Source organism: Misgurnus anguillicaudatus, chromosome 22 (assembly GCF_027580225.2).
Source record: "Misgurnus anguillicaudatus chromosome 22, ASM2758022v2, whole genome shotgun sequence".
Classification (NCBI taxonomy): Eukaryota; Metazoa; Chordata; class Actinopteri; order Cypriniformes; family Cobitidae; genus Misgurnus; species Misgurnus anguillicaudatus.
Window position 1 is genome coordinate 8,858,618 of NC_073358.2, and position 24,258 is coordinate 8,882,875.

The following is a 24,258-nucleotide window of genomic DNA, read 5'->3' on the forward strand; positions in this document are numbered from 1 at the left end:
TTTTGCACATGCTATAACAAATGATCTGTGAGGTATTTTGAGCTGAAACTTTACAGTCACATTGTGGGCACACCTGAGACTTATATTACTTATATTATCTTGTAAAAATGAACATAATATGTGCCCCTTTAAAGGCAGCTCTTGAATCAAGCATCACAGCTGGTTCAGATTGTTTATTCTGTGTCCAAGAATGAACTTTGGTCTCTCATAATATTCATGCTTGCAGTGCAATTATGTATGCCATTTGTGCTGAATTAAAAAGTGAAAATGCAGCTTTAATAACTTGTAGATTTTTATGATAGTTGTGATTCATTTTTACAGGATCAGTAGATGATTAGTTTGTCTTTTTTGTTTGCAAGATCATGTGGTGTGTGAAGAAGAGTTCAAATATGCCATGCTGGCTCTAAACTGCGTGTGTCCTGCCACCTCTACATTGGTGACTCTCTTGGTTCACACATCTCGTGGACAGTGAGTAATTTTTTGAGCTTTTAAAACGCCCCTTCACTTCAATGCGCATTAATAGTAAATTTAGTAAATGGATGGTTCGTTGTGCATGTGTGTGAAAAGAAAATTGCATTGACATTGCGTTAGATATAAAATGAATTGTAATGAACTGCGAGTTGCTTTGGATAAAAGCGTCTGCCAAATGCGTAAATGTAAATTATTCCTAAATGCACAAATCCGAGTTTCCCTGCATTGTGACTCGTATCCATATCAGGTAAAAACAAAAATGTATAGTATGTTTGCACTGACAGCATTGTTATGCTCATTTTGAATTAATCAATGTCAATCAACTGTAATAAATTGCCAGATAAGACCGAACCGTCAGTCACCCATGAGAGCTCAGAGTTAACCAATCAGAAGACAGATATCGAAGGACCAGTTTAACTTGTATTTGCCGTTTGACTCCACAAGCTAACTGGAACTGATTTACACCTAATTGTTTACACCGGATCGTAATGCACTTTGCATAAATACTTTGGTTCGGTTAAACGGATCATTCATCCCAAAATGAAAATTAGCCAATACTGTATTCGCCCCTCAGGCCTTTCTAGATGTATTTGATTTTTTTTCTTCAAAATAATAATGTCCCGGCCTCGGTAGACATTTTAAATTTGTTTAAAAAAAAATAATATACACCTAGGCTGGAATTAAGAGTGAATTATTGTAATTTTTGGGTGAACTATTCCTTTAAAAACTGTATGCATTAGGTCAGAGTGCCATTGCTTATTATTACGCGACTCGTTGAAATGCTTGATTCTGATTGGCCAGTCGCAACATTTGCACGTTTGTAACTCCCAGATAACAACCACTCAAACATGATTACACGGATGCGGTTTAATATGGTTACACTGTAAAGAATTTGGTTGCCAGTAACATACTGTAGAAGATAAAGACTGAAATGTTTCATGTTCATTTAACTTTGAACAAACTGTTGCCAGTTAATAACATCAATGTAAAATCTACAGTAAGTTACTGCCAGCTAGTTGCCAGTAATACTGTAATTTCTACAGAAATGTTTTACAGTGTACGGTTTACTATTACATATAAATATGTCTTTTAATAACATATATAACATTATATTTACAAATAGTTAAACCAAATAGTGTGTTTGTGACATTTGAAGGTCTTGTCTTATCTTAAAACCGAAAGTGTTTTCCTCATGGAAGCAGATAAAATATTTCAAATCCAGTTGTTATCGCGAAATAAGCCCCTTTCCCTTCGGGTCCTGATAACACTGTCGGGGCTTATTAACAACCTGCTGCCTATAAATTTTCCCTTACATAACATCAGGCATAACAAACATGTTTTGTCCTCTTCTATTTAATCTTTTCCAAGCAAATGGTTGTTTTTTATTAAATCGTACCTATGTGGCAAAGTTTTAAGCCCTTGTTTTGACACGACATTTGAGTGTTGTGAGTGGTCGGCTCTGAATACTTTTCCAAGATGCCAAACTCCATTTGGACCTGTATTCATCACTGCCCACTTGTGATCACTTGAGACGTTACACAAAGTGTGGCGTAAATGAGGTCTAATAACGTTTTTCCAAGCAAAATTGCATTTCTTGTAATGTTACAAGAAGGGCAGACGTCTCCAGAACAGTGGCAGAGAACGTATGGCCGTTGCTCGGGCAATGAAGTTTATCACATCCGTTTGATGGACAGCAAGTTCTTCGGTGAATATGATGGGAAGAGCTTCACGTACGCCTCCTTCCATGCGCATAAAAAGTGAGTAATTGTGAAGCACTGACTCTCATCTCCATGACTGTAAGACAGAATGTGATGTGTAAATTGATCTTTTTTATATCTATATTAAAACACAAACTGTGACGCTTAATTATATTGAACACTTAAAATGAATCAATGAATTCATAATGTCACCTATTCTGGCTGTGAGCTATAAAGTCAAATCAATAGTTATCTGGATTATTATACCCAAGTTCAGGGGTTATTAAAGTTCTTTTTTTCATCATAAACTTCTGATTAGCTTTTAATAACTCGCATTTCTGAGACAGTGAATAGACATTACAGCTGTTTCTGCAGAGACAATAAACCTGAATCTAGATAGATCTACCACAGAATACAAAAGAAATTGAAATATATATATTTCAATTTCTGTTTTCTCAGGGGCTGTAGAGTATTAATATACAGTATGGATCGTATTTTAATAAACATATGCGCTTAAATGTATGTGTGTACTGTAATTTTTTTTTACTCTAACATAGTTGTAAACTACTGTTAATTTACAGTTCTACTACCATTAAATAACCGCTCCCCTAATTAACAGTATGTTACTGTATTAATACACTGGAACTCATTTCATTTGGAAAACCAATTGCCTTAAACAATTTAAGTTTAGGATGCAAGGATGCAAATTTCTACAGTTTTTTACTGTTTTTGTTGAAAAACAGCATTTTCCTGTAGAACTTTTCCTCAGCAGTTTTTTATAGTGTATATATTAATATTTTTATTCTTTTTTATCTGCTAACAGTTTTATGATTGTTTTATTGCATTTGTGGACTAAAACTGCAAATTAATGTTATATTGTGTGTTGCATGGACACTTGAGCACCTCAAGCAAAGCCATAGTTCACTGACAATCGGGGCAATTTCGCATTAATTATTGCAGACGTATCACCTGCGATATGTGTGCGGTATGGCCCAGCTTGTCAGTAAACTACGGCTCTGTGTAGTAAATGCCAAGGGCTTATGAGGGTTAATTACAGTAATTGAAATGCATTACACCCAACCCAACACTGGTGAATGTTCATGTTGAATTCTGTATATTCACAGCGAAGCACAGCTTCTCATACCTTATTTTCCTTCTTGCCCTTAGATATGGGGTCTGCTTAATCGGTACAAAGAGAGAAGACAACAAGAGTATCCTTCTGAACCCTGGTCCACGTCATATCATGTCTGCCACAGACACCTGCTACTACATCAACATCACAAAGGAGGAGAACTCTGCCTTCATCTTCAAACAGGAAGAAAAGCACAGCAAAGGAATGTCGGTCGCCGGCGTGTATGACGCACCTTCTCGCCTACCAGTGCAAAGCATCATCGCAAGCATGGGTGAGGATGCAGTAGAAATAAACCAGATAAGGTGGATTAAAAATATCAGGGCTGCATAATACACTCACCTAAATGATTATTAGGAACACCATACTAATACTGTGTTTGACCCCCTTTCGCCTTCAGAACTGCCTTAATTCTACGTGGCAGTGAACTCATTGTCATGTTCTAGAAACCAATTTGAAATGTGTCGAGCTTTGTGACATGGTGCATTATCCTGCTGGAAGTAGCCATCAGAGGATGGGTACACAGCAGTCATAAAGGGATGGACATGGTCAGAAACAATGATCAGGTAGGCCGTGGCATTTAAACAATGCACAATTGACACTAAACGGCCTAAAGTGTGCCAAGAAAACATCCCCCACACAGTTACACAACCACCACCAGCCTGCACAGTGGTAACAAGGCATGATGGATCCATGTTCTCATTCTGTTTACGCCAAATTCTGACAGAAATTGAGACTCATCAGACCAGGGAACATTTTTCCAGTCTTCAACTGTCCAATTTTGGTGAGCTCGTGCAAATTGTAGCCTCTTTTTCCTATTTGTAGTGGAAATGAGTGGTACCTGGTGGGTTCTTCTGCTGTTGTAGCCCATCCGCCTCAAGGTTGTGCGTGTTGTGCCTTCACAAATGCTTTGCTGCATACCTCGGTTGTAACGAGTGGTTATTTCAGTCAAAGTTGCTCTTCTATCAGCTTGAATCAGTCAGCCCATTCTCCTCTGACCTCTAGCATCAACAAGGCATTTTCGCTCACAGGACTGCCACATACTGGATTCTGACATTTCAGTTTGGAGTTCAGGAGATTGTCTTGACCAGGACCACACTCCTAAATGCATTGAAGCAACTGCCATGTGATTGGTTGATTAGATAATTGCATTAATGAGAAATTGAACAGGTGTTCCTAATAATCCTTTAGTTGTGTGTATATCGAAATATCACCAATGTGCAGTATTTTTAAATACTGGATTATTTAGCAAGTTATCGCATAATGCATTTTGGTTTAATATCATGTAACCCTAATAAATAGTCTCACTCAAGTTAACAAAGACCAGATACTGGTCTCTTTACAGCTTCAGTGTGTAATAGTTACACTAATGGAATTGCATATTGTTTCTCAAAAACTCCACACATCTTCCATCGTTTCGACAGATAGCCCCGCCCCCAGATTTGCAGCATTGGTTAAGACAGAAGTTGAAAGCGCTGCATGGCGATAGTGTTTACATATAAATGGCTTATTTATAATGTCTCAACACATTAAGATGAGAACGGATAAAATATCATTTAAATAATCAGCTTATGTGCTAGTTATGTTGATATTTTCGTTAGTTATGAAGACAGCATAAATACAAGTTTTAATTTGCGCAAGTTAATCAACAGATGTATCATCGACACATAGATGCTGGAAAATATTGACTATGTGGATAATTTTTCATGCAAACATATAGACTTTACCTTCGATTGTTTTTCCTTTTGTTGAAGTTGATCAGTCTACTTCATATGGTAAGTGTCAGCATGTGTCTTCCTAAGCAACAGAGTCATAAGTTAAATCATAAGACATCATCTGTTGATGTCTTTGTAAATGTTAACATTTACAGAAATGTTTTCTTCTGTGTCGCTCTCATTCCCGTCACTTTAAAGAGCTCACGGGTCGCGTCTCGTTTCCAGCGAGGAGGATTTCTTTCCCAATTTGGCTTGGAAACTGCACTTGCATGTATGAAAATATCAACTGGCTACTTTGTTTTATCATAAGTTATTTTGTCTTCACATCTACCTGTAAAATTTAGCAGAGGCACCTAATATATACTTACACAAGATTTACCCAAAGCATTTTTATGAAACCATGCAGTGCTTAAAGATTTTAGTTGCGAAGCCCTGATTTGAAAAGTATGCAAATCAGTGTTCATTCATTACGAACAATAAATCAGGGTTAAGGTCAACTTCAGTCAGTTTTAGGAGATCTTGTGCTGAAATACTGTGTAAAATGAACATACTGGAATTGACCTTCATTCTGAGTCACGTGGGCAAGAGACACACGGCAATATTTTTTTCTGGCCATTTTGATTGCAACGAAAGTTGCGCAGACATTTCCAATCACAGCTACAGTTTTGCATTTCACTGGCGGACAGCCTTTTGTGTAACTTAGGCCCTGTTTACAACTGGTATTAAGATGTTTTTTGGTCGATCGGATCATAGATGGACAACGCTTAATAGAAACATGGTGTGACAAGTTTGAGCTCGTCCACTTTCAACCACATTCAAAGGTAGTCGAAAACGCATTCGACCGGATTATTTCTGTGGTGTAGACGCTCATGTAGTCGAACAGCCACAAAAGACCACCTACTCTCCGCCTATTGATTTAATATGTAATGTACTAGGGGTGACCCCAAATATTTAAAAGATTCAATGCTTCGATAGGAGAAGCCTGATTTGACAATCTCACAGTCGAATCATCACAGATGTGTTATCCAGTTAATCGTCAACCCCCCATTTTGAAAACCCCCAAAAAAGTTAAACCCAAACTAAAATAAGATACAGTTCATGAAGCCTTTGCACTAAAAGCATAAGTTTTAGTTAATTTCAAAGCAGACACTTGGAAGTTTATTGTAAAGACTGAATTCTTTTTTGTGATAATGAAAACACTTAGTTATGAAGGCTAAAAATACATTTCTAATAACTTTACAAAATACATTTGATACGAATTGAAATTGTCCCTACAAGAATCTAGAAATGCACTGACCTTGTTGTGTTTCAAATCTGAAGATGTTATCTTTAAAACTCATGTCATTAGGTATTTTTTTAAAGACATCTCAGAAATGCTAACATTTATTTACTCACATCTTTGCATACATTCTTTGAATGCATTGTTTCATTATTAATGTCAGACTGACCCATTTAGTAAGAATGTCAAGGGAAATAAACATTCACACATTTTTAGACGAATTATGGCCATCTAAATCATTCTTTTGCAATTATTATAATTACTGACAACGATCTATTCACAGTGTTTTAATCCCTCTTTTCTTTGATTAAATGTCTCACTTCACCTTGACTTTGTTTCAAATGCCTTTCTTCCAAAACAAAACATTTCAATGAGCTTTACCATTCCTAAAACCTTTTTCATATCTATAACACGACGCAAGTGCACGTTAGCTTAGCTTATCTTGGCACACCATCAAAACACAACAAATAGTGGGATTAAAACCATGTTTTTGCTACAAACTATATGAATTATGAAACTATAATATAACATTTTATTGTATTCTACAGTGCTAAAGGCTATGTTTATAAGCGTTGCATTGTAATAAATATATTGTATTGGTTATTAAAATACCCAACATGACTGGAAGATAGACCATGTATAATCCTGAGTTTTTTTTCGTCGTGTTTTATCCGTCATAACTTCTTTATGTGCATGTTTTTAGCAGCAGGGTGGCTTTTTTATTTATTTTATTTTTTGTATCATAAATATTGTACAATCAAAGCATCATGCAGCAACATTGTAAGCAAACAGTTGTAAAAGATTACAAATAACATTTAAAATAAAAATAATACAATTTAAAGAATAAAAGAAGAGATTCTACAAAATTTAAAGAAATAAAGAGGATATACAATACAACTCTTTCAAAATGAGGAATTTAACGCACTGTAATATGCCGTAGTCTTGGTAGCTTTACAATTTGAAAGTCCTTTCAATGTTTCAAAATAAATCTTCATCTGAACCTTAAATTGGGTAATATTGGGCTTAATCCGAGCCCATTTGCATTTATGAATGTAAAACTTATCATAAGATTTAAAAAAATATGATCTTTTTTTCCATAAAAGAAAAAAAACATATTTTTCTGTATTTTGATTTTCTCTCCACAGAATGATTCAATTAAATGTTCAATATCAATCCAAAAAAATCTAGTATATGCAATCAAAGAAAAGATGTAGAATAGTTTCTTTGTTAATATTACAAAATACACAAGAGTCTGAAATATCCCTTTTGTATTTTTGCAGGAATTGGTTTGTTGGGTAAATTAGATGTATAATTTTAAAATAAACCTCATTAACTTTGTTAGTAACTTATTATTGTAAGTCCAAATTAAAGGCCAATTTAAATTCCCAAAAATATTTCCCCAATATTGTTTGCTTCTACAAGTTACAGGATGATGAAACAAGCTTCTAAAAATCTGTTATTACGTTTTAAATCTTTAGTATTAATCCCATAAGAGAATTTCTTTCTGAAAAGTCAATTTCTTATCAGAATCTGTTTTCCCCTGTTATAGTCTTAAAAAACCAGCTAGAATAGCATCGAATAATTTTTTGACAATATTGGGATATTAAATTTCTTTAAAAATTCAGAATATGTAAGCAAATAACCTTTGTCATTATTCATATGCGAAAGCAATAAAATATCATTTTGAACCTAATTGTCGTAAAAGATTGATTTATTCTTATTTTTAATATATTTATTATTCCAAAATATATGTCTGTGGGGGGAGAAAATATGTTTATAAATGAGAAGCCAACATAAAAGAACCTGTCTGTGAAAGCAGTTATTTGATTTAACAATTTGTGACTTGTGTTTTGTTCCCCTACACTTTAGGCATCTTAAGGGGGTCGCACACAGGACGCGCAGCTCAGCGCCGTGCCATTCTAAAAAAAAATCGAACGCATTGCTTTCTATGAGTATACGCACACCGGTGCCGACAGGTGGCGCCTGTCCGCGCCGCCCAGCTACGACTCAGGAAGTTGCTCAAATGGCGCGCCACAGAGCGCCACTCACATAGTTTTACATTAAATAACATCATATTTGTCCCAAATCAAAACCATGCTAACATATATTTTGCATTTTGAAGTAGACGCTATCTGACGATGCTCGTGCTATTTAATATGCACTTCCGGTTTACGATACCTCATAGACGCGGCTCGACGCACTGAAGTGTGCGTCCTGTGTGCGCCCCCTTAACACACATTTATTCTGCATCTTGTTACTTGATTCTGACAATTTTCTATTTATTATAAAGGCAAATTCTAATCTAATTTAGGTCTGTAAATTTTGGATAGCTTTTCATTGTATCGATGTTGCACTGTTGCGTGCTGGCACATGCAATTTTGCAGAATGCGCTAAGTGCTCTGTGTGTCATATTTAAGATAATTTTTAGGAGTTAAAGGCGGAGTCCATGATGTTTGAAAGCCAATGTTGATATTTGAAATTACCTAAACAAACACGCCCCTACCCCAATAGAATCTGGACCTTCTGTTGATAGACCCGCCCCACACATACGCAACCCGGCATTTGATTTTATTTTATTGGCTATAAGTGTGTTTTGGTAGTCGGCCCATCTCCTTTTCCAACGCGTTTTTCAAACATTATGGACTCCGCCTTTAATCAAACTAAAATAAAAAACTTTTTTTTCGATAGGTATGTGTTTTAAATGTATTTAAAGCATTGTGGTTATCTTGTCAAAGTTGAGCTACAAAACAGGTAAGCTGTTCCTAAAATTTTGGTGATGACACAAAAAATATTTTCAAGCGTGAACCCATAATGGTTAAAACGAAAGCAGCTGCTCTATACCTCTTTCATTTTTCAAGTGTGTGAGGTTGTGCAAGCTTATTTCATCAATTGCTGTGAAATATTTGAAAAAGCCCAAAATCGTTGTGCAGCATGTTTACTAACAACACAAACAGTTATACTCTGACATAATATTAGTGTGCAACGCACATCTATTTAGACCCCTCATTTCTCCCACTCGTGTTCTAACGACTCGCCCATAGACCGTCCCATCAAAGTAATCAGAGCATAATCGGTCAAAAGAGACAAATTAAACATCAGGTATGAACAGGAATGTGTCTTTCTTGTATGTGATCCGGTCAACCAAAACGCATCTAATACCAGCTGTAAACAGGGCCTGAAATCCTCATATGGCTCATTTGTCCTACATTACAGGAACTGTGGCCATTGACCTGCAGAATCCAGATCCACCGGCTGACAACAGTAAGCTGACCCTGCCTACAGAAAATGGAGCCGGGAGTCGCAGACCCAGCATCGCACCCGTCCTGGAGATTGCTGACTCTTCTGCCATCCTACCCTGTGACCTTCTCAGTGACCCGTCTGAAGATGAGACCAACCAATCAGATGAGGAGGGAGCACCAGCATTAGAGTAAATCTATTATTTGATATTTATGCCAGGTTTAGACTACACTATTAAAACTATAGCTTCCTTAAAGGTTCTTTGTCAGACTGTATAGTTCCATTTAACCGTAATGTTCTTTAATGGACCAGCCAGCGGTAGTGTCTTATGTGTCGAATGCTGCATCTATCTACATATATATATATATATATATATATATATATATATATATATATATATATATATATATATATATATATATATATATATATATATATATATATATGAAGAGTTTGGTTCCAAAACGCAATAAATCCATTTTGACAAATTTCGGTAAAAACGTGTTTTCTATACCAAGAAAGTGACAAGATGAAAACCACTATTTTCTGTTACAAACTTTTCCATAGCATCTTTAGGTTATAAATACATAAAAAATTCAAATCCATAAGTTGATTTTCAAAGATTTATTATAAAAACGAATTATTTTTTCCACAAAATGCAATAAATCCATGACAGTTTTTTTTCAAAATGCTATAAATCTATTCAATCAATGTATAAATGTGCATTCATCTTTGCCATGATATATTCATTTAGTTGAACAGTTATATATACACTGATAAAAAATAAACATTAATGTCATTAATCAAAACACTTACTTTGTCATATTAAGATCATTGTCATATTGCAGCGGTTATACTTCACGCCGTTGCTTAGCATTTTTCACAGCGATCAGCTGTAAAATGTTTTGGTCCTGCTCGATTTTCGTTGACTTTGAGTAAAATAATGTAAAGTTATTCATAAGATCCCCCGAGGTCAATGTGTTAGCATGAGAAGCTTGATGCTGGCGGGAGATAAGCACCAGTCTCCCGAGTGCTTCGCGTAAATTATTAGATGTTGATGACAATCTTTCCCGTCACAGAAAACCATCACAGGTTTATCAATGCCATTAAAGTATTATTTTGTTTTGTTTGTTGATCACGAAGTACAAAGTAGATGAGGAAAACTAGGACTCCGTGTACTCAGCGCACCGCAATGTTTGTTTACATTGCGTGAATGGTCCCGCTGTAATATCAGGAATGAATTTGTTGCGTTCTGTAAAAAAGGAGGAGTGGCGTTTATCGCATTTTGGGAAAAAAGGGAGAAAAGATGACAGAATAACACGGCGGATATTGGACTTTGCGTAAAATTAATTATTTACTTTTAATTACTGACCTGATATAATACTGATTTTGGCAGTAACTAATTTTTTTCAAAAATATATATATATGGTCCGAGGCTCCGAGCTGTGCGATTGAGTAGAGAAGGGGACTAATTTTAATATTCTGCGTATACTAAATAAGGCAGTGAAGAAATTATTATCATCTTTACATATTCTGTTTTGATGTTCCAAGATGAGTTTTAAAGGGACACTCCACTTTTTTTGAAAATATGCACAGCTCCTCTAGAGTTAAACATTTGATTTTTACCATTTTGGAATCCATTCAGCTGATCTCTGGGTCTGGCGCTACCACTTTTAGCATAGCTTAGCATAATCCATTGAATCTGATTAGACCATTAGCATCGCGCAAAAACTTACCCAAAGAGTATGGATATTTTTCGTATTTAAAACTTGACTCTTCTGTAGTAACATTGTGTGCTAAGACCGACGAAAAACCTACCACTCATTAACAATCTCCAAACAATTGAAATCTGTATTTTCGTCTGATACAGCCTCAAACATATAAGGTCTGGTTACTGAAATAAACTACTGGCATGAGCCTCAGTGTAGAGCAGAGCCAATCAGAGCAGACCTCAATATTATTCTTTTTTTTATGGACAAATCCCTGGGTTGTAAATGGACATGTAAAACGTTTCTGGATAATATTTGCACTTAATAAAGTTACATACCTTCTATGTAAATATCAAAGAACAATTTAACAGATTATTTCATTGCATTCTTTGGCACCTTTAAGGATGCATCTTTTAGCAGCGTCTTTAGATAGAAGCTGTACCTGCTTACTTAATAGTTGTCTGGAGGATGTGAAAGATAGAGTGCAATGGTTTGTATTAAAGCCCCTTTGGGTGTGCTTTTACTTTGTGCAATTATTGATTTTCACAGAACCAACGCCTTAAAATCCCACGCAAACACCTTAGCCACTATCTGGCAACCAACCAAACCTATCTATCTATCTATCTACCTATCTATCTATCTATCTATCTATCTATCTATCTATCTATCTATCTATCTATCTATCTATCTATCTATCTATCTATCTATCTATCTATCTATCTATCTATTTGCAGTGTCTGAAGTTTGATTATTATCCGTTATTTCTCTCTCCAGAAACCATGTGCGCGCATTTTTTGTAAACGAGCGTGTGATGCACTGTTCTAGTATTCTAGTGAATGATCTCAGCTTCAAAGTGGATATTTGACGAGCTCCCTGATCTCTGCTTCAGTCCAGTTTGCAGACATTTCTCATTGTGAATATTAATGTGCATTTAAAACCCCTGTTTTAAAGAGCTGAATGATATATCTTGTTGCGATGATGCTTATGCTTTTTTGTTTATTATAAGCAATGAGCATATTCTTTTATGCTGCTAAATGATCTCCGCTTCAGTGCGGATAGTGACGAGCTCCCTGATTCATGTTTTAGTCAAGTTTGCTGACATTTCTCGTTGTGAATGTTCATCTGCATGTAAATCCCTCATTTTAAAGAGCTGGGGCCCTTATTTAAAAAGCGTGCGTACATACAGATTTGATTGTGAAGTGTGTGTACGCAAAAATCCACAGCAAAGTCCATATTTATAAAAACTGTCTTTGACGTGGAAAAGTGCTTAGCGCCACGTCAGGGTTTGAGCAGACTGAGCGCACTTTTGCTTGTCCGATTTTGCGTGTTTTTGGAAAATAAGCCATTCTTGCTGCTCAAAAAGGCTTTAAACATTGACAAGCATTGTTTTTAATGAGGCCCCTGAACCATAACTTCATAGAGACAGAGCGCAACACGTCATTACCTGAAAACCACGCCCACCGGGGGGGGGGGGGGGGGGCAATCCATCCGTCTCCATTGACTTTGTATTGCGAGAGGTCGCCTTCCTGTCATTTCTGGCCCACAACAAAAAACAGAACAATGCCCAAAAGCTGCTGCGTGACAGGGCGTACAGCCAACAAGCCAAAAACCCAGAAATAAGCTGTCGACCCCAAAAAACGAACGTTTAAAAACACAAAAGTGAAAACAGGCAACTTTTCATTGTAATCATATTAGTAGAACTACGCCCACTAGAGGGAAACGTAGTCGCCGATCCACTTTTTTCTCCATAAAGGCTGGGTTTTACGGCTCGGCAGCTTATAAAAACGTATTTCTGTTTTTTTGGCTTGTTAGCTGTACACCTCGTCACACAGCAGCTTTTAGGCATTATTCTGTTTTTTGTTATAAGCCAGAAATGACAAGGAGGCGGCTTCTCGCAATACAAAGTCAATGGAGATGGTTGGATTGTCCCCCACCCGGTGGGTGTGGTTTTCAAATTGGCATAACTTTACTCTGTCTCTATTGTTGCGATGACACGTGCACTACATCTATTTATCTCTATCTGTCTGTCTGGTCTATGTAACCATCTGTTTATCTGTCTATGTCTGTCTATATAATCTGTCTAGTCTGTCTATCTGTCTATCTATTTGTCAATCCATCCAGAACTGCGTGTCTCTCTCTCTCTCTCTCTCTCTCTCTCTCACACACACACACACAAACACACACACACACACACACACAAGTTGATAAGGAATCTCCTGGCACAGCTCTAATAGAACAGCATGTACAATTGCAATGATTACAGCGCCCTCTATTGATGGCATCATATAATGGGCTCAAGAAACTTAACTGTTAATGTAATAGATCATTGTTAGTCAGTCATTTATGGGGTTTATGTATGTATAGTGCAATAAATACCTAAATGTTTTTGTATTGGTTATTTGTTTGACACTGTGTCTATATATTTCTGTTTATAAGGTATATCAAAGGCTATCCTCCTAACTCACCATACATTGGAAGCTCCCCAACACTTTGCCACCTTCTACACCAGAAGGCACCATTTTGTTGCCTACGGCTTGACAAGGTGCGGGTTACATTTTTTTATTTTACCCTGAAATATTGAATATGGATTCAGATCATCCCCTTTAGAACCATGGACTCAATAGTTCATGTAAAATAAAAACTGTGCAAGAAACATTAACTTAAGATAAATAATAAAAAATAAAAAGAATAATAAATTGACGATTTATGTAAATTGATGGATCTTGTGTTTTATTTTATTTTTCAGGGTTGCAGGCATAACAGTTTCGAGGACGCCAAGGCGTATGGTTTCAAGAACAAGCTGATTATCGTTTCTGCCGAAACAGCTGGAAACGGCCTGTATAACTTCATCGTTCCGCTCCGAGCGTATTACAGACCCCGGAAAGAGCTGAATCCCATCGTGCTGCTGTTGGATAATCCGTGAGCGAGCGGCCTCATTGTTTTTTCACAGCATGTTTCCGTTTAGACTGATGGCTTAGCAAATTCAGCTGTCAGTAAAATGATTTTCTACTTTTAACGGAATGGTTTGCACAAAATTAAAATTCTCTCATTATTTATTTACCCTCATTCCATCCCAAATGTTAAAGCTAATTGTCTGATTAACATTGTGACTTTAACAACACAGAAAACATTTCCTTGCTGGCTAGGATTTGACTTTGACACCCCTGCTCTATGGTGTCATGGCGAAGAACTTTATATAGCATTGTGATTCATGCTAACGTACATTGTACAAACTTACAGTATTAGATGTTTTCAAATTTTTTCAAATTTGCATTTAGCCAAAGAACATCTGGGATGGCCTGAGGTTGAGATCATTTTCATTTTGGGCTGAACTATTTCTTTAAATAATCAGACATTCTTTAACTTGACAATGTAAGACATATAAACGCTTACATACATAAAAATATATTTTTTGTGGTCATACCAAATTGTCATAGTTTCTAATGTATCTTATATTGCTCTCTTATTTAAAGCTTTCTAAAGTGTTGTTTTCATTTTGATCCTAAAACGCTTTCTATCAGTAATGCAGAATTGTCTCTCACATTGTAAATTCTTCCCTCAGAGTTTCCATGGCAACTCTGAGATGTGTCAAAAGCAATTTTGCCATTACCTGCGTATGCATTTTACACTGAGATGTTTATAAGGTAGATAAACCTTTATAAACTTTAGCTGTGGGTGGATTTTACACTTTTTTTCAGGCCTGATAATCATTTTCTAGAGGCAATCTGCTGTTTCCCAATGGTGTACTACATGGCTGGTACCATAGACAAGTAAGTGTCTTACACAGGGAAGTCCAAATGTCTGAGACTCCATTGAAAATCTGGTATTTAGATGTTAATTTAACATAATAAAAAAATAATTGTTATGACTTATATTAAATTCAAAGTACGTTTATTATGTCTGAATCGGTAATCAAATACGCAACTTTGTGACAGTGAAAATGTTACTATAATGACGACTCCGGGCAGGATCTGCGCCGAATTCGTCAGCTCCGGTGCGAATCAAGTGCAGATCCGGCCCGGAATCGTCTGCGGTTCCTTGGTGATTTTTGGATCTTGATATCATAGATGTGGTTCCCAACCTTTTTAACCCTAAGTACCCCCACAGCCCTATCAATAAGGCCCAAGTACCCCTTCATGGATTCCAAAATAAAAACAAAGTTATGTACCAAAGACGAATAATTATTAATAATTAATAAGGCACAAAAATTACAGTTCATTATTTTAATATACTTAAGTATTAAAGTAAAAAGTACTAACTGGTGAAGCAAGTTTAAAGCAGTATTGGGCTTGTGAACCGAATTGTTATAAATGACTGTATAAAATTTGTATTATGTTTAAAGGTGCAGTGTGTAAATTTTAGCGGCATCTAGTGGTGAGGTTGCGATTTGCAACCAACGGCGTAGTCTGCTCACCCCTTGCTTTTGAAACACATAGAGAAGCTACAGTAGCTGCCACCGGACAAACATGTCATCGTCAGAGACAACTTAGTAAAAAAAATTGTCTGTTAAGGGCTTCTGTAGAAAAATGGCGGCACAAAATGGCGACTTCCATGTAAGGGGACCCTCTTTGTATGTAGATAAAAAGGTCTCGTTCTAAGGTAATAAACACATAACGGTTCATTATGAAAGGTCTTTGTACACCCCTGATAATATAGTTTTGTATATTATTTTCCATTTCTGTCAAGAGATCCTTTTAAAAATTACACACTGCACCTTTAATACTCGTAAAACAGTAGCTGCAATGTTTTACAAGTAACAATATAAAACAGTAGGATTTTCACTAGTGGTATCAGACTGCATATCAGTACACACACACATATAAATGTGAATGATTTGAGATCAGTCTGAGTCATCGGTCTGTGTTGTCACAGTCTGGACAACCTGCTGCAGTGTGGCATCATCTATGCTGATAACCTGGTGGTGGTGGATAAGGAGAGCACAATGAGCGCAGAAGAAGACTACATGGCAGATGCTAAAACCATTGTCAACGTTCAGACCATGTTCAGGTGCGCATATTCGTCTCAGATTGCTTCTTTTACGAATTGTTATTAACCATCAAACTAATTTTTGGCTTCTCTTTCTGTGTTTTTCTTTCCTCTGATAGGTTGTTTCCAAGTCTCAGCATCATCACTGAGCTCACCCATCCTTCTAATATGAGATTCATGCAGTTTCGTGCCAAAGATTGCTATTCACTGGCTCTCTCCAAACTCGAAAAGGTCTCATATCTTAATAAATTTCTGTGTTTTGTTTTAGCATTCATGTAAGACAATTTAAATATTGATAAACCATCGCTCATGTGCAGATAGTTTAGTTTATAATATGGGCAATTAAGAATCTTTTAGAGCGACGCAGAAGTGATTTATTGTTGTGACTGAAAATTTTGAAACTTTATGCCGTGTAATAAATCACCAGATGGTTCTGTATGAAATACTCAATAGTGGAAGGAGGCGTTAATCTTTATGTGATCTTTTTTCCCTTTTCTTTAGATAGAGAGAGATAAGGGATCTAATCTGGCATTCATGTTTCGCCTCCCGTTCGCTGCAGGAAGAGTGTTTAGTATTAGTATGCTGGATACTCTCTTATATCAAGTAAGCTCATACATCACATCCTAGTACTGCACTGTACATTCTCATACAGACATTTATAAAGAAAATCTTGCGCCTCCTTGTGGCACCCTATTGTATATGAATATACACTATTATAGAAATATATTGAGAGAGAGTACATCACTGTAAAAAGTAAAAAGTCAGATCCTTTAAAAAAAAAATGGTAACACCTAAAAATGTAAGCTTTTTCAACTCAAATGTTTAAGTTGAAAATAAATGAAGTGTTACCAATTTAAGTATTTTTTTTTTAGTTAAATTATTTTTAAATTATTTTAATGTTTTAACACTAAGTTACCCAGTGTCAAATTTTAAAGCCACCTTAAATCTTTAAGTTTAATCAGATTGGTTGCAAGTCATTTTAATGTAATATTTGAAATGTCGATTACACTTTAACATAATTTTTTTTTTTTAAGTTGCTATAACTTATAAAAACAAGATGAAATTGCTTAACGTAATTCAGTAAATTAAACATATTATGAAAGTTTAAAATAATAAGTTACTTAGAATTAATAACTTGCAAAGCCAATTGGATTAAACTTCAAAATTTAAGACAACTAATAAAGATTTCAGTGTAGCAAATTGCTTAATCTTAAACTAATTCTCATGAATACATTAGAATGTATTAGGTAGCATTAAAATACAGATGACTTTATACATCAATAAGAAATCAATTGACTTTTAATTTTGTCAATGTTTAATTAATGTCAAAGTTTCATTGGCAAAAATGTTTAAGTTAAATACACATATTTATTTTGTAAATAATGTTTGATCATCTTGTTTTATCATATATACTTTTTAAATATACTATTATAGGAATTGTGCGTTGTACACGAGTATGGTTTTGGGTTTCTTGGACTGTATAAAGTGAAAGTTGACTTAAATTACTTCAATTGGTTACACCTTAAATAACTAAAATTTTCTTAGTTTAAGTGAAAAAAATTAAGTTGATAAAGCTTAACATTTTATGTGTCACCAATTAAAGTAATTTTCAATTAATTAAAAAAATGTACCTTAATTTTTTTCACCTAAAAGTGCCAAAGAATGCATTAAAAGAATTAAAATGTAAATTATTATTATTGAGTCTCTTGGACATAAATAAGGACCGATTACGAGACTTTAGGATGTGTAAAGAGCTGCTTTACCTGTAGCCTGTAAGTAATTGATTGTTTTGCTTTAAACATATGCAAATATTGCATCTACTTTTAAATGTTTTTTTTTAATGCTACCCCACGGATTTATTGTATATGATAACTTTGTACATCTGGATATGGTGAGATGAGAACCTTTTTTAAGTAATACTTTCAAAACACTCACGGCGCTGTCCGAGCTCTAAAACGTTTAGACTCTTCACACGTTTGTAAATTATTTATCTTCTGTTTGTTACAAATAAAGAATTTTTAAAGTACAAACCTTTTCTTGCATTTTTGTAAATTATTCTTTGAGATTACACATATCATGTAGGCTATCCATACATTTACAGCGATTACAAGCCTGCTATTTTAACATCCATGACTGAAAGAAAACTTCTTTTAAAGTTTTTAATACAAAAAAGCAATTTCAATACAAATAAAAACAACGCAATTTTTATCGTCAATCTTAAACTGGTGGTCTTCTTCCTTTAAAAATTCTGCCATCTAAATAGGGAATCAGCATGGCGAGAGCACAACTGGCTTTTAATGGGGATGAGAGCTGAAACTCTCATTGGTTTATTGCACGTTACGCCCAAAACACACCCATTACTCATTACGAGAATAGGAACAACCCTTTTAGACTGTGCGCTAGGCGCATAGATAATTTTTTCTGTCTTTAAAATAGCAAAAGTGGATTCGGACACGCCCTTTTAGACTGTGCACCATGCGCTTTAGACCATGCACTTAGAGATACTAAAAATTCTGCGGAAATGCTAGCATATAGCTTTAACTAGCATATAGTGCTAACTCAGTGGTCGCAACTTTGTATTTAGCATTTTAACAACATTGTAGCTCATTTAATGTGTAATTTAATGTTGGGGCATACAGTGGTCTTTTGCATGCATGACGTTTACATAAGAAGAAGGAAACAATCGTGTTTGACGTTTACGATATGTTATTACTATGTACAGAACTCTTATTCACCTACGCCAAGGTAAATACAGTTTTACATTCTACTGCACATTTAAAGTGCAGTAAACTTAATTTTTTTGTGTTACCATTTAAAGTCGTTTTTTTGGTAGATCCAACTTTCACGTTTTACGTTTTTTTTAAGGTCTGGAGTTCATCATATGTGTGCTGGTGACTATTCTTGTGTTTCTCTTCTATTTATCCTACAGTCTTTTGTAAAGGACTATATGATTCTCATCGCAAGGCTCTTGTTGGGTCTCGACACCACGCCAGGTTCTGGTTATCTCTGTGCTGTAAGTGTGATCACAAACATACTGTACACACCCACACACAGCCGGTTGTCATTTTACATAAGTAGTCATTGTTTCGGTCTGGACGCATAATGACGGTTATGGTTATTTGACCCCGTCTACCCACACGATGATACAGTAAGTGCTAACAGTGTTACTGGATTGGAACCGAGGGTGTGAAAAGCACAATATTATGTGATTTAGTGGGTGAATCTCACAAAAATGCCAGGGTCATAAAATATATTTAATACATTGGGCACCTGTCCAGGAAATTCTCCTGTCTTCAGCCCAAAATAACTGGGACAGACTGCATTGTTCACTAAAAAAATAAGCAGTATAAAAAATGAATGAATTGATACATTTAAGGAGGATCTCTTGACAGAAATGCAATATAATATATATAACTATATTGTCCGTGGTGTATAAAGACCTTACATAATATACTGTATTGTTTTTATTACCTTAGAATGAGCAGTTTAATCTACATACAACACGGGTCTACATGGAAGTTGCAATTTAATATTAAATCTTATTAATGTTTAAGAGAAATATTTAAGTTATTAAAAAGATATGTGATTTTACCTATGGAAGTCCTCAAAATAGGTTATAGTATCTTTTACTTTTGAGATTGGAGTGAATTATGACCCATACATCTCTGTGAGAATCTCTAGTTCTCATTCAGATGAAATGAAACATTATACAAATCATCTCTTTCGAAACAGATGAAAGTAACAGAAGAGGATTTATGGATTCGGACGTACGGAAGATTGTTTCAGAAGTTGTGCTCATCCAGTGCCGAGATTCCCATCGGGATATACCGCACTGAATCTCACATGTTCTCCTCTTCAGAGGTAAGATAAGGTCAGATGTAGAGATCGGAGAGTTTGAAGACTTTAGACACTTGCACAGCAGATACGATCCATCACTTTGTCTTTCTATAATCCTGTTCAGTGTTGAAAATTTTGTGTCTATTTCATGGCTTTGTCGGCTGACTTTGGCTTGTGCTTGATCTTTGTGCTAATCATTTCTCATTTTGATCATTCACAATCATGGCTTTGTCAAGTTTAAGGAGGTTTGCAAGCAGGTAAGATAATTGACTTTGCATCATTTCTCCCCCACTATTTTAGAAGTGATGCATTATTTGATTTTTTTGTCTTAATTTGTTTAACCCTTATAAGACCCTTGGGGTCAATCTTACCCCCAAGCCACATTTCTTTAGTTAAAAAACATGGTTCCCTTCACCTCAGTGGAATAAGATTTTGTGACTTTTCTACACCAGTGGTTCTCAAACCTTTTCAGCGTGCGGCCCCCTTGTGTACGGTGCATACCTTCGTGCCTCCCCCAAAGAAAATTTATGACAATTTTGTTCTAAAACATAACATTTTAATTAGACAAAACATATTAAAATATACAAAGTAGTGCTGTTGGTTAGTAGCCTTATTTTTTTGTTTAATTACAAAGAATTCATGATAAATTAATGTTTTTATAAAATGTCATAAAACTGGGGCCCTCCTGGCACCATCTCGCGGCCCCCGGTTTGAGAACCACTGTTCTAGACTATCTGTCAATATTCATATAAAAAAACCTTGGCTTGATTTGGTGGTTTTAAAGATGTGTTAAAAAATTACCAAAAGAGGTCCTTTGGGGGTAAAAATGACCCCAATTGAAAATTAATGGGAAATGCTAAAAAAACATTTTTTTCTTATTATTTGTCAAAATAAAACCAATGCATCCAGAATAAATCTGAAAATTTCAACACAGAAAAGTAGGCCTGGTACTAGAGCACAAATTCAATATATAAAAGACATGCTCAATCACACACACAAACAGACACACACAAATGTATGACTGCCACAAAGAGCATTTTTTACAGAATTGGCAAAATACAGCCACAGATCATGCAAAACAAAGATTTAATGCTCTTAAGGCTCTAGTGCTCACACAAGTGCGTGCACACAAACACACAGTGTCACAGCAAAACTTACACACACATAAAGACACAGACACACACATAAAGACACATGCACACACACACACACACACACACACACACACACACACACACACGTACATTGTGAAATTTCTGTAAAAACAGACATTTCAAAATGCATCAAAAACTACAAAAAATTATACTATTTTATTCACAAAATGTATCACTAAAGTAGTGATGTGAGCAGTTGGCCACATCAGTGAAATCAATGGGTCTCTATGGGCCTCTGCTGGTCAAACAGTTTTTTATGGGGGGGGGGGGGGGGTTGAGACACCTGATGGCCAAATTCAACACATAACATCTTGATCAATATATAAAAACAATTTAGATTATAATTTATGTGAATTTTTCACAAAATTTGATATTTTACAGGTAAGCTAATGGTGTAGTTGAGGAATTAAGAGGTAAACAGGTACAAAAGTACTTCATATCTCCCAAAACACAGCATTAATGTACAGATGGGAAGTAAACAAAACAAATGAAATATTATTTGTATCATTAAAAATGTATATATTTTTTGTAATCACTCTTTTAATTTCTGGGGTCATTTTGACCCCCACGGAACTCTAACGTATACAGAAAATAGGGGCTTAAGAGGGTTAATTTTGTGTTGATGTCATTTTATCTCATTATTCTTTTTGATTATCATTATATGTTTTACTGGTTATTTAAATATCCTATAACAATGGGACTGTGGCTTTGCTCACACTGTACATAAATAATTTGGACCTTTTTTAGATGATGTCTAAATGGATCCGTATGTACCGTATTTACGTTTTTTTGCTATAGTAATGACTTCAGCATTAGTAGGACACTGTGACTTATGTGTCATTGTGGGGAAAAGATAGAAAAAACAACATTTTGCTTTCTGCTCATATCTGATATACCAGAATTATTTGGATAAGGATTGTTCCAGTGCACCATTAAACCCATTGTAGAGGTGGGAGGTGAAACACAAACACCCTAAAATTCTCGGGGCAGCCGCATATGTCGAAATTTCTGTCAAAACCGTTCTATTTCATCATAAACAATCTGAAAACAGGACTTTAAGTGTAAAATACCGAACTTGTCCTTTAACATACCTATCTTTTCTCAATGCTAGGGTGACCATACGTGCCATTCTTCCCGGACGCATCCCGTCCAGGATTTTGTGTTCGTCTCCCGGAAGTCATATTTGTCGACCGCATACGTCATAGAGGATTATTATTATTATTACAGAAAAGCAACCATTACATTTTAAGGTAAGAATGAAACTACGATTGTATATCTTATGTTTTTAACTGACTGCCGTATGCGGTCAACAAATACGACTTCCGGAAGACGTACCGAAATCCTGGACGGGATGCGTCTGGGAAGAATGGCACGTATGGTCATCCTACTCAATGTGTGCACTTAATCTTTGTACTGCATGTTGTGAATGTGTTGGCATTTGGCCTGGCCCCATTCGTTCCTTGGGATCCAAACAGGGATGTTTTCCCTATTTAAAGACTGTTACATGTGTAGTTACACGAGTAAGTATGGTGGCACAAAATAAATAGATAAATAAGCAGATAAAAATTAGGACTATACTGTATGGAGAGAGAGGACTTAGTTTGCAGCACTTTGACCTCGGGCGCAGTAAGTTTGAACTAGAGGGGGAGTAGTTAGGTGTGATGTTACTGCGTGCCAAGAAAAAATTGTCATGTTTTATTCTGTGCCACCCTACTTACTCGTGTAACTACTCATGTAAGAGTCTTTAAAAAGGGAAAACATGGAAGTGTTTGGTGGCTTCTAAATTCATCCCTGTTTGGATCCTGGGGAATGAATGGGGCTGGGCTAGATGCTGGCACATTGACAGCGCGCTGTGCGGGGATTGGGTGCGCGCATTGAGAAGGGATAGGTATGTATTAATTCATCTAAGTTGAGGTAAGAACATAGTAAAACACTGAAAAACGGTGGTGTTTTCCTTTAACATTAGTAAACGCATAGGTTACATGAACAAACCATGAGCAATGGTTATTTATCTCTGTTAATGTTAATTAATGCCAATACAATTGTAGTTCATGTTAGTCAATTGTGCATTAACTAATCTTAACAGTACAACTTTTAAAGTTGAATGTGTTAGTAAATGCTGAAATTAACTGAGAGATTAATAAACGCTGTAGAAGTGTTGTCCCTTGTCAAGTGACACCTTAAAAATTATATTTAACGGATATTCGATTGACAACCTGTTTGTCTTGCCGACAGTCTCAGGTGTCTGTAGAAGATTGCGAGGATACGCGAGACCGCGGGGAAACCTGGAAGGAGAAAGCAGCCCACAGAAACTCCACAGGGAGTGACCAATCAGAGCATCCGCTCCTGAGGAAGAAGAGCATGCAGTGGGCGAGACGATTGAGCAGGAAAAACACCAAACCGCCTAGTCGAGCCGAACGCATCAATCAACAGCGGCTAAACCTGTACCGCCGATCCGAGAGACAGGAACTGTCAGAGCTGGTAAAAAACCGAATGAAACATCTGGGGCTGCCCACTGTGGGATACGGTAAGCTTGACAAGGGAAAGTCAGTATTGACGTTGGTGTAAATCTTTAAGGTTTTATCATTAAAGGGGCCATGGCACAAGACTTTTTTAAGATGTCAAATAAATCTTTGGTGTCCCCAGAGCACATATGTGAAGTTTTAGCTCAAAATACTATATAAATAATTCATTATAGCAAGTTAAAATTGCCACTTTGTAGGTGTGTGCAAAAATGTGGCGTTTTGGGTGTCCTTTAAAATCCAAATAAGCTGATGAAATTCAAACACTGTGGTTTGTTGCAATTAAAACTCAATTGTGCTTTACTCTGCACTAAATGGCAGTGCTGTGTTTGGATAGTGCAGATTAAGGGGTGGTATTATTATAATAAGAGCTCCTTATGACATCATAAGGAGAGCCAAATTTCAATGACCTATTTTTTCATGTGCTTGTAGAGAATGGTTGACCAAAACTAAGTTACTGGGTTGATCTTTTTCACATTTTCTAGATTGACAGAAGCAATGGGGACCCAATCATAGCACTTA

At 36.0% G+C, this 24,258-nt stretch overlaps 1 protein-coding gene across 13 annotated transcripts in view; it reads left to right on the forward strand.

Annotated features, from left to right (window-relative positions):
• Positions 1–24,258, forward strand: part of kcnt1b (potassium sodium-activated channel subfamily T member 1b) — a 123,154-nt gene that overhangs the window by 81,214 nt on the left and 17,682 nt on the right. For 7 of the 13 annotated variants that reach the window (XR_012365597.1, XM_073861181.1, XM_073861191.1 and 4 more), the window contains 15 exons: positions 360–465; positions 2,076–2,228; positions 3,336–3,571; positions 5,052–5,072; positions 9,505–9,718; positions 13,674–13,779; positions 13,984–14,156; positions 14,936–15,007; positions 16,110–16,244; positions 16,343–16,454; positions 16,725–16,826; positions 19,153–19,236; positions 19,956–20,084; positions 20,297–20,317; positions 23,450–23,741. Coding sequence is in view for 12 of the 13 variants with exons in the window: in XM_073861181.1 (XP_073717282.1) it covers positions 360–465; positions 2,076–2,228; positions 3,336–3,571; positions 5,052–5,072; positions 9,505–9,718; positions 13,674–13,779; positions 13,984–14,156; positions 14,936–15,007; positions 16,110–16,244; positions 16,343–16,454; positions 16,725–16,826; positions 19,153–19,236; positions 19,956–20,084; positions 20,297–20,317; positions 23,450–23,741 (1,956 nt within the window). In the remaining variant the exon portion in view is untranslated. The remainder of the gene's footprint in view (positions 1–359; positions 466–2,075; positions 2,229–3,335; positions 3,572–5,051; positions 5,073–9,504; positions 9,719–13,673; positions 13,780–13,983; positions 14,157–14,935; positions 15,008–16,109; positions 16,245–16,342; positions 16,455–16,724; positions 16,827–19,152; positions 19,237–19,955; positions 20,085–20,296; positions 20,318–23,449; positions 23,742–24,258) is intronic. The other 6 variants (XM_073861182.1, XM_073861187.1, XM_073861190.1 and 3 more) reach the window with 3 other exon arrangements.